The 16834-nt window shown below is 36.8% G+C and overlaps 2 protein-coding genes across 2 annotated transcripts; one reads left to right on the plus strand and one right to left on the minus strand.

The window, feature by feature from the left end:
• Positions 1-7503: 7503 nt before the first annotated feature.
• LOC126795792 (uncharacterized) lies at positions 7504-8562 on the minus strand. The gene has a single exon (XM_050522548.1). It carries the CDS (start codon positions 8560-8562, stop codon positions 7504-7506), a length of 1059 nt encoding a protein of 352 aa, XP_050378505.1.
• Positions 8563-9549: 987 nt separating this feature from the next.
• LOC126793564 (riboflavin synthase) lies at positions 9550-12310 on the plus strand. Its single transcript, XM_050520124.1, has 2 exons — positions 9550-10388; positions 11769-12310. Exon 1 carries the CDS (start codon positions 9615-9617, stop codon positions 10386-10388), a length of 774 nt encoding a protein of 257 aa, XP_050376081.1. The 5' UTR covers positions 9550-9614; the 3' UTR covers positions 11769-12310.
• The last annotated feature ends 4524 nt before the right edge of the window (positions 12311-16834 follow it).

Consider the following 16834-nt stretch of genomic DNA (forward strand, 5'->3'; position numbering starts at 1 on the left):
TGAACTATAGAATTCTTTAGAAAAAAATTGAGTTTTCTAAAGTTACCAAACATTATAAATTTTAAACGTCTATATAGAAGCTTATTTTTTAGATGTGAATATGTACCAAACTAGGCCTTAGACGGAGTTGATTCTCGAGTGCCTAAAGGCTATATATACATGCTAATTTGACACACGCAAGAGACTAGAGAGACATATGAGATGAGTTTTGGATGGAAACAATTCAAGGAAGAGAGGCACAGCACCACAGTGATTTGAGAACGGAGTATGGAAAAAGTGAGAATTCCACTCTCTTGAATACTAACTTATTACTAAGTCTGAAGTGATAAAAAAACAAATGAGTAAATAATTTGCGGCTTAATAGAGTGATAACATGAAACAATGTTCTGAACCAGGTTAGAATGTACAAATGTAAAAACACATACCTAAACTCATGATGAAATCAAGACCCATGGTGACTATGTGCATTGAGGATGTAATGCAATTGGATTTTTTGATATTTAAAGTAACGGTGAGGAATTAAAGGTTTGACGCATATTCTTTATCGTGACTCGAATCGAGTAGCTGATAACCTACTTCATAAGTAATAATGCTCTTACCCGTTATCAATTAACTTATCTCATTTCGTGGACCAAATGAAAATAAGATTACTCTAACCTACACTAGCTAGTAATTAGTATATTATGTTAGGAGTTAGAATTGCCTAACCTGCTAACCACTAACCTCCTTGGCAACTATATGAATGGTCCTAAGTGAGATGTGCTCTTATTAATGTTTTGTATTAGTAGACCAAGTGAAATTCCCAGATGGTATGCACAAAGAGATGTTTGTACTAGATTATTAAGGAACAACAATTAATCAACAACATGCACTCAAGATTTTTAACTATAGTGGAAACCATGAAAGGTAAAAACCACTACGAGACTTATAATGCAGTCCACACACAGAAATCAATCCACTATTGATTCAAATGAGATACAGTTGTTTCAAGTAGAGATGTTCAACACAATCTCATTACTAGCATTACAAAGCTAACTTGATCTATTCTGAATCTAACCACTTATATCAATTCCATGAAAGTCATCTTTCTTCAGATCTCAATCTTCTTTTGCTTCTGTCACATATAACAATCACACAAGTGAAGTATACAATGATAATCAAGCATATAAAAATCAGAAATTTGTTTTTCAAAACATATATATTGTTTTCACAAAACAATGCACTTAGAGAGAAATATTTGTATATAAAAACACACACACTATCAGATAAACATAAGGAGCTATTTATAGAGAAATCTGATTGATTTAGAGTTAAGGAAAGAAAAATCGGTTTTGTTAATCAAAACAAATCACCATTAACTAAAAATCAATTGGTTAAAGTCAAAGATTATCTTTCCAAAAATATGTCAAAATATATTTAGAAAGACTCACATTTTCCTTAATTATGTAGAACTGATCATATCAACCAACTGGATATTTTTAGAGATACGGATCCATACCAAATCGCAACATAAACAGTTGCTGCATAAATTATACAAATTATGCAGATCAGGCATAATTTGATTAGGACACCCATCTTGGTCAAGTAGTCTTTCTTTCTTAATTAAACTAGGAGTAGGTTGTGATGAGTATCAAGACACCATCTACCTTCAAACTCCTCCATTGATGCTCCACACAACCTGCAAGACAAGAAGCTGCAAAGAAATACCAGCAAAAGAATCTTGATATAAGATTGAACCAAAAAGAGATCTAGGAGAATTTTGAATCAGTTTCCATAATCTTCATAGACTCTTATAGAAAATAAATACTCAAGATTTATAACTATTAAAGTTTCAAACTGTAGTGAATAAAAGAAACTTAAAGTATTGTGATGCTTAGGCATCTTATTACACACCAGCAACAACCAATTTAAAAAGTACTTAATCAAAACATAGAGTGAAAATTAAAACAGCAGCAGCTAGCAGCTTCTTCTGAATTTTCTCCCCCTTTGTGGGAGCAATCAAAGAGGACCCCAGCCGGTGCTATTTGGAGTACCCCATCCATGAGAGCTTGAACCAACATCATTCTCCTTTTCCTTTTGTCTCTTGATAGCCTCATCCCACATATTTGTTTTTGGAGGAGAACATGAAGGCCTAGAAGGTGGTGAACGAGAGAGCTCAAGAATTGGAGATGGAGGAGCAGGGGAATCACCATCAAGTTTGGCTTGAATATGAAGCACCGAATCTAGAAGGAGTCCAAGAGTGACACTTAGACTGTCAAGATGACGCTTCATAGTGAGAAACTTCCGCTCCATACGATTTGCACTAAACTCTTGAGAGTGCTAGAGATTGGCAATAGTAGCTACAAGATGATCAGAGCCAATATTACGTGCAGAGTCAGGAGGATCGAGAGAGCGAAGAGCAGCAAAGCGAGCATCCTCAAGCGAGACAGAATGAATATTGATGTTAGCTCGACGTTCAGCATCCTGACGGCGCTGGAGTTCACCAGCTCGAGTAGGATAGAAGGTACGAGCCATGAAAGAACCTGAACACTTTAGAAAACCGTAAGAACTGAAGAGGAGATTGAGAACGAAGATAATGTAGGGAGCATTCAAGCCATTCTTTTATAGAGAGAAGAAACCCTAAAGGTCTAAGTCAAAAAGGAAAGTATATCAAGGCAATCCTTATTTAAATAACATTCCAATTGTTCACAGAGAATCTCATAACAAAATAAATGAGCAGAAGTCAGAACATTCAGAAAAATCAGCAAGAGTAAATCTCTGCAAAGCACATCACCAAAAGATTGACACAAATCTCAGCAAGTAATTTTGATAAGAGTTTCAAACTAACCACAAAACTCACAAGCTTGAACATTAAGCAATCAATTATCACAAGAGTGCGTGGTGCAATCAGAATATGGGAATGAAATGATACTCAAAGCCTTCTTTAGATCATGTTGATAAACAAGCAACGCCTCTCCCCCTTATAACAACTTTTTTTAAACTAATGGAGAGTCACATTTTTGCATCTTGCCAAAGAGCAAAATCAGACTACTTTTCCTCCTGAATGACCAAACCATTTCTGTTTCTATCTCACAAATCCAGTTAGGACTTAACCGAAATTGTGATTACTTTAGAAATAGTCTGGCCTTTACTGCTGAAAAATAATAGCACCTTTTGAAGAGCAGCAAAAATAATAATAAATCTTCAACTACACCATCGACAGACCGACTGCTCAAGAACAAGGTTTCCCACAACTCTATAGTGAAGAGTAAACTTGTGATAGACAGAGGTTGCAGAATGATCAAGCTATGAGATTTAAAATAAATTTTCATACCTGGCTGAGAACATATCAAGTTAAGGAAAGCTAAGCTCAGAGAAAACAAACTCAAAGCTAATATCACAAGTTTATTAGTTTCTTGGCAAACTCATAACGCCAAGAGCATTTCTTAGAGTAATGAATCTATAATTATCAAGAGGCTTAGTTAAGATATCTGCAAGTTGTTTCTCAGTTTGGACAAAACTTAGTTCTAAAATATTTCTGTCAACTAAATCTGTAATGAAATGATACCTCAAATTGATGTGTTTGATTCTTGTATGTTGAACATGATTCTTCGAAATGTTTATGGCACTAGTATTGTCACAGAAAATGGTAAGAGGTCCCTGAGGAATACCATAATCTTCTAACATGTGTTTCATCCACAACATTTGAGTGCAACAGCTTCCAACTGCTATGTACTCAGCCTCGGCAGTCGATAAAGAAATACAGTTTTGCTTTTTACTATGCCAAGCAACTAGATTATTTCCAACAAAGAAACAACCTCCTGAAGTGCTACGTCTATCCTTGAGATTACCTCCCCAATCAGCATTCGAAAATCCTGCAATCTCTGCATTTGTGTCACAAATATAAAATATACCACAAGCTAAAGTAGTTGAAACGTATCTAATAATACGTTTTACTGCTTCAAGATGAGATTCTCTTGGATCTGCCTGAAATCGAGCACACACTCCCACACTATAGCTAATGTCAGGTCTGCTGGCTGTAAGATACATAAGACTTCCTATCATGCTACGATAAAGAGATTGATCAACTTGTTTTCCTTCTTTATCATCACACAGCTTCAGTGAAGTACTCATTGGAGTAAGAGTTGATCGTTTCTGCTTTGAGTCCATACCAAATTTTTTAACAAGATTTCTTGCATACTTTGTTTGACATAAAAACATGCCATTGTCAAGTTGTTTTACTTGCAGGCCAAGAAAATAGGTTAGTACTCCAACCATTGACATTTCAAACTCCTTTTCCATAACACACTGAAAATGTGTTGCAAGTTTATCACAAGTCGAACCAAAAATTATGTCATCCACATAAATTTGAGCTATGACAATATCTTTACCTGAACTCTTGATGAAAAGAGTTTTGTCAACTGATCCTCTAGAGTAGCCTTGTTCCATCAAATAGCTTGAAAGTCTATCATACCAAGCTCTCGGAGCTTGTTTCAGACCATATAGTGCTTTGTGTAGTTTGTAGATATGATTTGGATTGTGTGGATCTAGAAACCCTTTTGGTTGTTCAACATACACTTCTTTATCAATCTTGCCATTGAGGAATGCCGTCTTGACGTCCATTTGGTGAAGCTTGAACCTGAAATAACATACAAGAGACAAAAGCAATCTAACAGACTCAAGCCTTGCAACAAGTGCAAAGGTTTCGTCATAATCAAGTCCTTCAATTTGAGAATAGCCTTGAGCTACCAGCCTTGCCTTATTTCTGACTATATTGCCTTTTTCATCACTTTTATTACGATACACCCATTTAGTACCTATGATGTTGCAGTCATTTGGTCGAGGAACTAATTCCCAAACCTTATGTCTAACAAACTGATTAACTTCTTCCTGCATTGCACTAATCCAATCATCATCTGTTAGTGTCTCATTTATGTTCTTAGGTTCAAAACAAGAAACAAAACCAATATTTTTTATAGCTTTCATTTTTTTCTTGTTAATAGTGACAAAACTCAAGAAAACATTGGTCACATTTACCTTAGATTCAATCTCATGTGACTCAATGTGAGCAGCAGCTTGTTTTCTTGTTGTAATTCCCTCATGTAAGTTTCCAATCACATCATTGGATGAATGATCTCTTCTTACTTGCTTGTAACCTTGTCTAATTTTAAGTCCAGAACCATAGACAGAATCATTGTTATCAGTTAGATCACTAGTTGTGTCACTATCAGCTACCTCAGTTGATTTCTTGTACAAAGGAAACAATTCTTCACATTCTTGTACATGTCTTTCAAAGAGATCATCGATAGCAACATTTATACTTTCAATGATGTTCTTAGTAGTCCTGTTATAAACACGACAAGCTCTACTGTTTGTTGAATAACCAAGAAATATACCAGGATCACTTCTAGAATCAAATTTAGCTAAATGTTCCCTATCTTTATAAATGTAACAAGGACTTCCAAAAATATGAAAGTGACTTACATTTGGAGATTTACATTTCCACAACTCGTAAGGAGTTTTATTTGTGCCATGTCGAAGAAAAACTCCATTTTCAGTATAACATGCAGTACTTATTGCTTCTGCCCAGAAGGAAGATTTAATACCTACAAAGTGTAACATAACTCGTGCCATCTCCAGGAGAACTCGATTTTTTCTTTCCACAATCCCATTCTGTTGAGGAGTAATGGGAGCTGAAAATTCATGAAAAATACCTTGTTCATAGCAAAAGTTAGAAAAGGTAGAATTTTTGAATTCAGTACCATTATCTGATCTTATCCTTACAATCTTGCAACCTAAAGATCTCTTCTCATTTATTAGTTGAGTACTAAGACCAACAAATGAATTGAAAGTTTCACTTTTGTCCTTAAGAAAATTTACCCAAGTGAATTGAGTATAGTCATTAACTACCACAAGAATGTAACTTTTTCCACCATAACTTTCAGGTTCTGCTGGTCCAACAAGATCCATATGAAGAAGTTCCAAAGCTTGAGTTGAACTGGTGGCATTCAAAACTTTATGTGGTGATCGTGTAAGTTTACCGAGCTTGCATCCACTACACATTTGATTAGTTTTGCCAGATAGTTTGGGTAATCCTCTTACACATTGCTTGGAGGATAGTTTCAACAGATCTTGAAAGTTAACATGCCCCATCCTTCTGTGCCAAAGTGTCAAAATTATCTTCTGCAGCTGTACTCATTAAACAAGGTTGTTCACTTGAAACTTTTTCAGCATACACATGATAACAGTTATCTAAGGCTCTAATCCCTCTCATGATACAATTATTTTCTTTATCTAGAACAATACATCTTTTTCTATTAAACCAAATATCTTCATGTTCATCTGAGAGTTGACTAACGCTGATAAGATTTGCAGTTAATCCTTCAACATAGTATACATTTTTAAGTTCAGGAATGTTCGGAGTATTCATTGTACCTTTACCTAGTACTCGAGCCCTTCTTCCATCACCAAAAGTAACCTTTCCTGTGGTGAATTCACTGTCAAAAGCAGTGAACCAATTTTTGTCACCTGTCATGTGTTTAGAGCAACCACTGTCCATATACCACATATCTGGATTTTTGTCAGTTAAAGCAGTTAAAGCAACAAGACACACTCCTAAAGTAAGTTCATCATCAAACTGAATACGAGAAAGCAAACAAGTTGCATCAAAATCTGCAAGTGAATCATCAGTTTTTTTCTTCCAGCCCTTTTTAACAATTTTATTGATTTTATCTGTTAAGTTGATGATCAATTCCATTTGTTTGTCAAGTTGTTCCTACATCTTATCAAACTTGTTAGTATCACATTAAAATTTTTTTTTTTTGGCAAAATAGGACAATTTGGTCGAATGTGACCAGTAACTCCACATTGATGACAAACAGGAATAAAATGTGAATTGAGTTTTGATTTTTCAGACTTTATCACCCTAATTTCAGTAGGAACTATATCTTCAGTTGAGTGTACCTGACTATTCTCTGGAATATCCTTCGTTGATTCTTTGATGAACACATGTCTTTTTGAGCATTCTCCAGAATAGCCAAGTCCAAAAGTTCGATTATGTGTTCATGTCTTAAGAAGCATTTTGACAGTATCAGAACTTCCTTCAAACTTTGTAAATTTTTCATGAGATTCATCAAGTTTTTTTCTGTAAGATTTTGATTTCTGCTGCAAAAAAATCTCTTTCATTAAAACAATTAGATAAATCAACTTTTAGATCGTCTACTTCTTTGAGCAACACTTGTTTTTCTGAACCCCACTCGTTTTTGTTAAATTCTTCCTGTAGTTCATGCATATCAGAAATCAATTTATTTTTTTCTTCCTCCCAAAGACTTTGAGAATATTTGAACATAATTTCAACTTTTTGTTTTTGAGTTTCAAGAGAAACAACTTTGAGTTCCAGATGTCCTAGCTTCTTGTTCATGCTCTCTGAAATGTCACACAGCTGTGAATACTTGTCTTCTAACTCATCATAATCCAGAAAATTAGTTTCCTCATCACTGCTGTCAGTATCAGATTGTCTAGAACTTAAAAAAGCCATAAATGCCACATTTTTTCATCTTTCTCATCCTCGTCATCACTCCAAGAGGTCTTCAGTGCCTTTTTGTCTGCATTTTCCCTGTACTTCTTGTTACCACAATCTGCAGCTAAATGACCAACACCACCACAATCATAGCATTTAGGATTAAAAGAATTTCTTTTATTTTCAAACCTGTTTTCCCGATTTTCAAGACGTGAGGTTTTGTCATTTTTATTTTCAAAATTTTGACCTCTTCTAGAATCTAAAGCAGCTTTACCAGAATTTCTTTTGTTCAAGATTTTTCTGAATTCTTTTGTTAACAAGGCATACTCAGCAACATTATAATCTTGTTCATTTTTATCTAATTTCTTAGTAGCCTTGAAAGCAATATTTTTTGACTTTTTCTGGTCAACTCTTTCTTTATCATTTAACTCGGCTTCAAAAGTTTTAAGATTACCTATTAATTCCTGCAAGGAATAAGTATCAAGATCATAAGCATCTGATATGGCAGTCTTTTTCTCACGAAATTTCCTTGGAAGAGATATGAGAATCTTCATGACAATTGCATCTTGTGGAATCGTGTTTTTAGCATTCACACATTTGATCTGACTTGTGATAGCTATCATTCTTTTATAAAAGTGATCCACAGACTCATCGTCCTTCATCTCCAAAGAATCAAATTCATGTAGAAGTAATTGCAGTTTATGTCTTCTTACCTTTTTATTTCCTTCATAAGTATTTTCTAAAGTTTCCCAAGCATCTTTTGAATTTTCACAATGCTTAATTTGAACTCTTTCATCTTCAGACAAAGCTATATATAAAGCATTCATAGCCTTATTTTCAGCTTCACTATAAGCAATTTGATCAGCAGTCCATTTATCAAAAGGTTTTAACACAATTTCAGAGCTACCTTCCTCCTTTTGAGACTGAGGAGGATACCAACCGTGCAAGATGCATTGCCATGCTCTAGAGTCCTGTGCAGAGATGAAAGCCTTCATCATTCCTTTCCAGTCTTCATATCCCTCTCCTTTGAACGAAGGTGGAGTGTTCACCGAAGTGCGTTCCATCTTGGAATATCCATGGATCTCACTAGATAAGAGTAAAGACCGGCTCTGGTACCAAATGAAATTCCCAGATGGTATGCACAAAGAGATGTTTGTACTAGATTATTAAGGAACAACAATTAATCAACAACATGCACTCAAGATTTTTAACTATAGTGGAAACCATGAAAGGTAAAAACCACTACGGGACTTATAATGCAGTCCACACACAGAAATCAATCCACTCATTACAAAGCTAACTTGATCTATTCTGAATCTAACCACTGATATCAATTCCATGAAAGTCATCTTTCTTCAGATCTCAATCTTCTTTTGCTTCTGTCACATATAACAATCACATAAGTGAAGTATACAATGATAATCAAGCATATAAAAATCAGAAATGTGTTTTTCAAAACATATATATTGTTTTCACAAAACAATGCACTTAGAGAGAAATATTTGTATATAAAAACACACACACTATCAGATAAACATAAGGAGCTATTTATAGAGAAATGCTCCCCCTCAAATTGATCTAATTGATTTAGAGTTAAGGAAAGAAAAATCGGTTTTGTTAATCAAAACAAATCACCATTAACTAAAAATCAATTGGTTAAAGTCAAAGATTATCTTTCCAAAAATATGTCAAAATATATTTAGAAAGACTCACATTTTCCTTAATTATGTAGAACTGATCATATCAACCAACTAGATATTTTTAGAGATAGAGATCCATACCAAATCGCAACATAAACAGTTGTTGCATAAATTATACAGATTATGCAGATCAGACATAATTTGATTAGGACACCCATCTTGGTCAAGTAGTCTTTCTTTATTAATCAAACTAGGAGTAGGTTGTGATGAGTATCAAGACACCATCTAACTTCACCAAGTATTTTGTACATGAAATGTATTTTACTTTCTACAGTTTTACCGCGCTGAGTAATTTCAATGATGGTTTAAGACCAATTCACACCAATTCGCTGTCTCACTTTGAGAGAGAAATGGCGGCTTCTTCTTCCTTCTCATTCACTCCACTCTCAACTCCAAAACCCTCCTCAGCTCCATCAATGGCAACCCTAACCTCCTCCTTCTTCGCCATCTCCTCCAAAACCCTACCCCGACTCACCTTCTCCACCCCCTCCGCCCTAACCCTCCTCTCCACGCCGCGCCCTCTCTCCCACCTCCGCCGCTCCCCTCCCCGCAACACAATCCGCTCCCTCTTCACCGGCATCGTCGAAGAAATGGGCCACGTCACCCACCTCGGCCCCTCCGCCTCCGGCGGCTTCGACATCAAAATCGCCGCCGCCACCGTCCTCGACGGCGTCCGCCTCGGCGACAGCATCGCCGTCAACGGCACCTGCCTCACCGTCACCGCCTTCGACTCCTCCCACTTCACCGTCGGCCTGGCGCCGGAGACTCTCCGGAAGACCTCCCTGTCGGAGCTTGAGCCGAGCTCGGCGGTGAACCTGGAGCGGGCGGTGCTGCCGACGAGCCGGATGGGGGGCCATTTCTTGCAGGGACACGTGGACGGCACGGGGGAGATAGTGGCGATGGTGCCGGAGGAGGACTCGCTGTGGATCAAGGTGAAGACGAAGAAGGAGATACTGAGGTATGTGGTGCCCAAAGGGTACATAGCTGTGGATGGGACGAGTTTGACGGTGGTGGATGTGTTTGATGAGGAGGACTGCTTCAATTTCATGCTGGTGGCTTATACTCAGCAGAAGGTTGTGATTCCTTTGAAGAAGGTTGGGATGAAGGTGAATTTGGAGGTTGATATATTGGGGAAATACGTCGAGAGGCTTCTCAGTAGTGGGTTTGTTGAGTCCATCAAGTCGAATTAAGTACACATTCGGATACATGGTTTAATGCTGATATGATTTTGTTTGTTGTTGTTGATGTTTTGAGTTGGAATATGTATGTTTGATCGGATTAAAGTTTGATCAGCTGTTATTATTTTGTGTTTACTATAAGCTGTGATGTTTGGACATAGGTTATGTATGGTATATGTGTAAGAAACTTTAGACATTCTTACATGTAGAGTAACTAGGCAAGCGAGATTATCCTTGAGGTCAGTTGGAAAATTAAAGATTAGGGTGGTGTTTGACCTGGTAATGTTTTCAGGTCGAGTGATTTTTCACACTGATCACTCCATGTTTCACTCCACTTCACTTTTGCACTCAACTTCGAAGATTATTATATATAAGGAGAGTGGGAAGTGTGAAGTCGGTTGAAAAGGATTAGCAGTAGAGCCTATCCAGGAATCATTGAAGTGACTTCTGAAGAGGCTTTATTTATAGAAAGGAAAAAATGGTAGAAACTGGTATGTTGGTGACTTTGGTCTTATAGTAGTCACTGACACTTTTGTTTACTGTAATAGAAGTCGGTCTCTTGCTTGTTCCTTTTTCAGTGCTTTGTTTGAAACATTTAGATACATGCTCCCAATTAATCATATAAGACTATTAGGCTATCGATTCTGATTTCTTATAATTCTGAGATGTGATTGTGTACTGTCTGATATGAATATGTTCATATGATTTCCTTAAGGCAGGCAAGGCAATAGTTATCAATATATTTGTCATATAGCTTTTCATTTTGACTGTTGAATAATACTTACATGGACCACGCCGCACGTGGTTATTCTTTTGGTTCCACTAACATCCAATATTGATGAGAGTCAGGAGACTACTCGAACCCAGGGTTGTATATGCCCTGCAATTATGGGATGAATACTCCACAAGACCAAAACTGTTTCTTTTGTGTGTGTCATCAGGAAGTGTGTGGGAGTGTTTTACTTTGTACACCACCAATCACACCTGTAAACACTTTGAGTGAAACTTCTACGTATTCTTTTACCGTTTTGCTTCTTTTGGGTCTGACAATTTCTGTGTTTGAATAACAAGGATGAGTTCAGAAAGTATAGAATGGTCCAGTAGCGTTTCATATTGAAAACTGTTAATTATAAGGATTTTATGCTATGGAGGTGGATGTTAAAAAGGAGTACTAGCTGATTCCAGATAGCTGTTATCATAGCTTCTGACTTCATTTTTTTTGGTCCATTTGAAAATTTCATACACTGTGTGCGTATGTGTGTGTCATTGATGTTATTTGTCTCTTTTCTTGATATCATATCGTTGACGCTGTTGAACTGTTTTGATTTATTTTAGATTTGTGTCTTCCTGTTTTGTTTAAAAATTTTGTATTCTTGATTTTCTTCTTGGTAGGTAGGTCTGACCTCTGAGTCAGTGATTCTAGGCAAGGAAAGGAACAATAGTTTGTGTATTTCAGGAGGTGAAAGCATCAGATGATCTGTCCCATTCTTTATGCTCATTGAAGATCACAGGTACACTAGTTGGAAACTTGATTGTACATTCACATCCCAAAATGCTATGAGGGGATAGACAATGCTTTCAGATTATTTTTCATGATGTTACCACAGTGCATCATTTCCTCTGGGAATTGTACATCCCGAGCATTTAGTCCCTCGGGAATTTTTCTTTAATTATCTTGTGTTGAGGATGATCTTCTGTCAATTAGTTAAGGATATGACAGTGATCTTGTCAAGATTCTAGTTGTGCCCTTTGGCTGTAAAATTATCCTTCTGTGGCTCCAATCACTTTCTTCTGTAGAATTCATGGGATCAAAGTTGAGTGATCTTTTTGGCCGAAGAATGTAAGCTTCACGAGTTGTGAAGTTCACTTCATCTTGTGTTCAGATTATATTTTGTGTACAACAGGAAACATTCATTGTTAGCTCCACCATTTGATGATTGAATAAAGTGGATTAACTTACTATTTGCTCGAATTCTCTTGATCTGATTTGAGCTTTTGTTGTTTTTGAGTTTTAGTTAGATTGCTTTTAGATTGGACTTTAAGACATGCAGCTGTGATATTTGGACATTTCTAGTATCTAGTAAGAGGCATTTATGAAGACGTGATACTTATATTGTATATGCGTAGGACTGTAAGAGTGTCCTTGGTTCGAACATTCCTGCATAGCAACACGAGGAACAGAGAAATGCGGCAAAGCAAAGCGTGCGCATTCATTATAGAGGCTTCACATAGGTAGTCACTAACTCTTTCTTTCACTGTTATATACTATCAACTCTTTCTTGACCCCTTTGAATAAGAACTGGTGGTTGGTGGTGGTGTGCGGTGGAGGTGATGGCTTTGTTCACCTAAGTTGTGCAGACTCGTGTCGAACCTAATAAAGTAACCCACAGTAATTTTAGCATGATGATACAAGTATGAATATAGTCGAAGTTTTTGAATGATATTTTATTTCATGAGATTTCCATGACTTTGTACTTTAAGAAACAGCCTCCAACTAATATTATTCTGACATGTTATACACACAATGTAAACATCATTATAAACATCTAATGTAAATATTGGAGGAAATTGAAATCAGAAATATGATCTGATCTATTAGCTAAACTTTCATGTAAAATCCTACGCTATTATATAAAAGCAAAACACTAGTATGTTTGGGTGAGAGAATACAATTCTTATCGGTAGCATTTGCATGATTGAGAGCTTAGTATAGTATTAAGGCTTAGACTACCGATGATGATGATGCAGATCAGAATTTTGACTTTAGTAATCAGCTGGAAGACTAGAGTGACCACGGCTGTTGCGTCTCATAATGGGATTGTTTTTTAGGACAGTTCTAATGTGCCTTATATGTCTTCGGCTTCTTCAGCAACCGTCACAACCGCCAGGAGATTATAGCCAAAACAACATGCATGTGTAAACTAGGATAAGCCCTAATATAAATTAGAGTGGTCGAGCCCCCCTACAGTCCTATGTCTAAATTAGGGTCAACATCTATATGATTTAATAACAAGAAAGGGCTAAATCTCTCAATTTGCTATAACATATAACTTTCACAATATTTTTTTATTTGATCTTTTATCTCGTTTGAAATAACGAATACGAGCCGGACAACTTTATAAACATCATAAAAAAGAGAGGATATTAATCTCTTCTTTCGGATGCTCGATTCAACGGAGGGTTTTAGCTCCTCCAATCCCGATTCATGCGCGAAAGGTATTGTCTGGTGTGCAATTTCTCTACTTCGAGAAAAGGTGTCCCCATCTTCTTGTCATTCAGCACAGCAAATTTCAATTATGTACTAATTTTCAATTGTAACCTAGGTTAAGAAGTCTCTTTTTAAAACTCAAAATTCTTGTAACCTACGTTACCTAGCGTCGTCTGTCAGAGTCTCCAAGCTTTGAGATACAGCCACAGGCTCTCGCAATGAGAAAACCTAACGAGGCCCGCAATCAGCAAAAGCAATAACGTGCATCGGCGGTGGAAGAAAACCTACGCCGGTGCCACGAGGTTCGATCAAACCAATCTCTAAGAAGACCAAGGACGCCTTGCGCCGAGCAAACTTCACCGACATGACTCATATCCAGAAGGAAGCTTTGCCTCACGCCCTATGCGGCAGAGACATTCTTGGTGCCGCCAAGACTGGCTCCGGCAAGACTCTGGCATTTGTTATTCTGGTAATGTTTCATTAGGGTTGATGGTTAGGGTTTAGTGTTGATGGTTTGTCTTTATTGCAGCTTTTGTACAATACTTTATTTTATAGATTTAAATTATGTATTATTGGTGATTTCAGGTTATAGAAAAATTGTATAGGGAGAGATGGAACCCTGAGGATGGTGTAGGCGGAATCAAAATTTCTCCAACTAGGGAATTAGCCGGCCAAACATTTGATGTTTAAAACATGTTGGGAACTTGGGAAGCACCATAATTTTTAGTGCTGGCCTCCTAATCGGTGGTCGGAAAGATGTTGAATCCGAAAAGGAGCGTGTTAATGCTCTCAACATACTAGTCTGTACTCGTGGCTGTCTTCTTCAGCACATGGATGAGACACCCAATTTTGATTGTTCACAGCTACAGGTTACAGGTATACTTCTTTTGCTTTGAGTTCCGATTCATTCCTAATTATTATGCAGGAAAGACTAATGGGAAAGTAAATTTTTGGCAGAAATCAATATTGTCTCATACTCTCATATATTATCATGAATCTTCTGTTGCGTATAAATTCAGTAGTATGATTTAATTTTTTGAGCAAATTCTGTTATTCTCCTCAATGCAGTCAACATTCAAATTTGCCGGAGTTCTGCCCTCTTTTCTATTTCATTACGTACACTTGTTGATTTCATTAGTAGTTGTGTTCAATTTAGTGGTTTTGACACCACTATAGAATTTGTGCTCTGAACCACTTATATATACTAGTCCACCCACATTTACATTTTCATTTTTTTATAATGAATAAATATCAACAACGGTTAAAGTTAGAGATAGATGAGAAGTTAATTGAGTAATGAGTAGTTACCAATTTTTTTTGTATTTACCGTTTTATCTTTATATTTTTATTTACTACAATGCCCATGTAGACAATTTGAAACTAATAATTAGTAAACGGGACATTATGTAATTTCACGTCTATTTTAATTGACAAAGTATGTTTGAGTTATTAATAGTATATATATATATATATATTTATTGGAGAATCATAGAGTGCTAGAGTTCAAGCCAAATGGGGGGATATGACAAAATATATTTAGGACTTTCAGTAGTGTAGGACCAGGAGTAGGCCTGGGACTTGGTTATGAGAAAACTTTTCAATATGATCATAAATATTCGTTCGTTAAGCTTCAATTGTGTAGTATGCATGGTGTTGAAATGAAAAAAAAATTCAAAAGTTCAATTTCCTTATCTCTAACAGAAGAACAAGTGAAGATCATGTAACACATGCTTGTCGATCAAATTGGAGTGAAGATAGATAGCTGGATATTTACCCTCCAATTCAAAATTCAAAGTTATCTAGATATTTAGATTGGTTAATTGGAAGGGAGGAACGTCCAAATTATGTGCAGAGATAGTTGGACTTCTTCAACCATGATGAGATCAAAGCCAAGCTAACCTTGTTAAATTCAAAATCCAAATGAAGTTTAGTTGAACCGATGACCTACATGCATGGTCAAACCGGTTGAATGGAGCTATAAACTTGGTCAAATTGATTTGAATTTCAACTCATATCAAATTCAAATTGGAGATATCTTCGACTCCACCTCATCCAAAACTCCACTATATATACAAGCCACTCAAAACATTAAAGGGGAAGAAGAAGAAAAAAAAAAGGGAAGAGACTGAGAGCAGCAGAGATAAAGGAGAAAAGTGAGGACACAGTGTAAAAAGGGAAGAAGGCAAATTCATTTTGCATTGAAGGAGTGAAAGAGTAAAGTGAAGAGTGTTATTTTTTAACTAAAAGAATACCAGAGGTTTCAATTTTAGGTATCTCGTCTCTCCATGGTATCACATCTTCATCTCTATCTATCTTTGCTAACTTCTCCATGAGTGCAGTTTATATCAAAAGTATGGCTTTGCATCTCCTCGAGCTACATCCCCTCGAGTACCAGAAATACCCTCACCAATATGAAAATCCCTCGAAGCACTAGAAAATATCCTCACCAATATGAGAATCCCCTCGAGTACCAGAAATACCTTCACCAATATGAAAATCCCCTCAAAGCACCAAGCATCAGAAAATTCCCTCAAAGCACCAAGCATCAGAAAATTCCCTCACCACAAAGGATATGGAAATCCCCTCAAGCCTAAATATACACACCTTCTGTGATTCCACGATGTTGGAGCAGTGAAGACAAAGCTGCATGCAAGACAAGTCAAGGAGCCAAGAGTTTGATTGAAGTCTCAAACAGTGAAGAGGTAATCAAGATGAGATGAGGACAACATACCTATTGGGAAGACGCAAAGGGCACAAAGCAATAATATGCCGAGGAGCTTAGAATGACTGATGAGTATATGTGATTATATCACCACGAAGCTACACGGCTCTTATGTTCAAGACATGTCAATAAGTTCAGAAGCCACATGCATGCATGCAAAAGACCAGGTGTAAAATCATCTTCTGGAGCTTTGGTTATGTCCACATGTCTGTAGGTGTTAATTGTGTGCAAAGCAAACATTGATAATTAAGGGTTTTGTCACTCAATGTGAATCACGTAAATGGGCCCCCGACAAAATAAATGGAAGTAAGCCCACAGTGCAAAGGCCCCGGCCTCATCTCGAAACGAAGCTCAAAACGTCGACAACTTCAAAGTCAAAGTGAAGCAGTGTAAAACCCATGTCAAGTCTCAAAGCCCAACTACAAAGTTCGACACGGGTGTCCAAGTCGAAATTAGTTTACTAAATTCTGAGGCCCGCTGTAAAGCCCAACACAACTTCAAGCTATCACTAAATTCCGAGGCCCGTTG

Source organism: Argentina anserina, chromosome 5 (assembly GCF_933775445.1).
Source record: "Argentina anserina chromosome 5, drPotAnse1.1, whole genome shotgun sequence".
NCBI classification, from domain to species: Eukaryota; Viridiplantae; Streptophyta; class Magnoliopsida; order Rosales; family Rosaceae; genus Argentina; species Argentina anserina.

Coding starts and splice junctions, on each gene's coding strand:
- LOC126795792 (XM_050522548.1), bottom strand. CDS start 8,562: ATGGAACGCACTTCGGTGAACACTCCACCTTCGTTCAAAGGAGAGGGA.
- LOC126793564 (XM_050520124.1), top strand. CDS start 9,615: ATGGCAACCCTAACCTCCTCCTTCTTCGCCATCTCCTCCAAAACCCTA.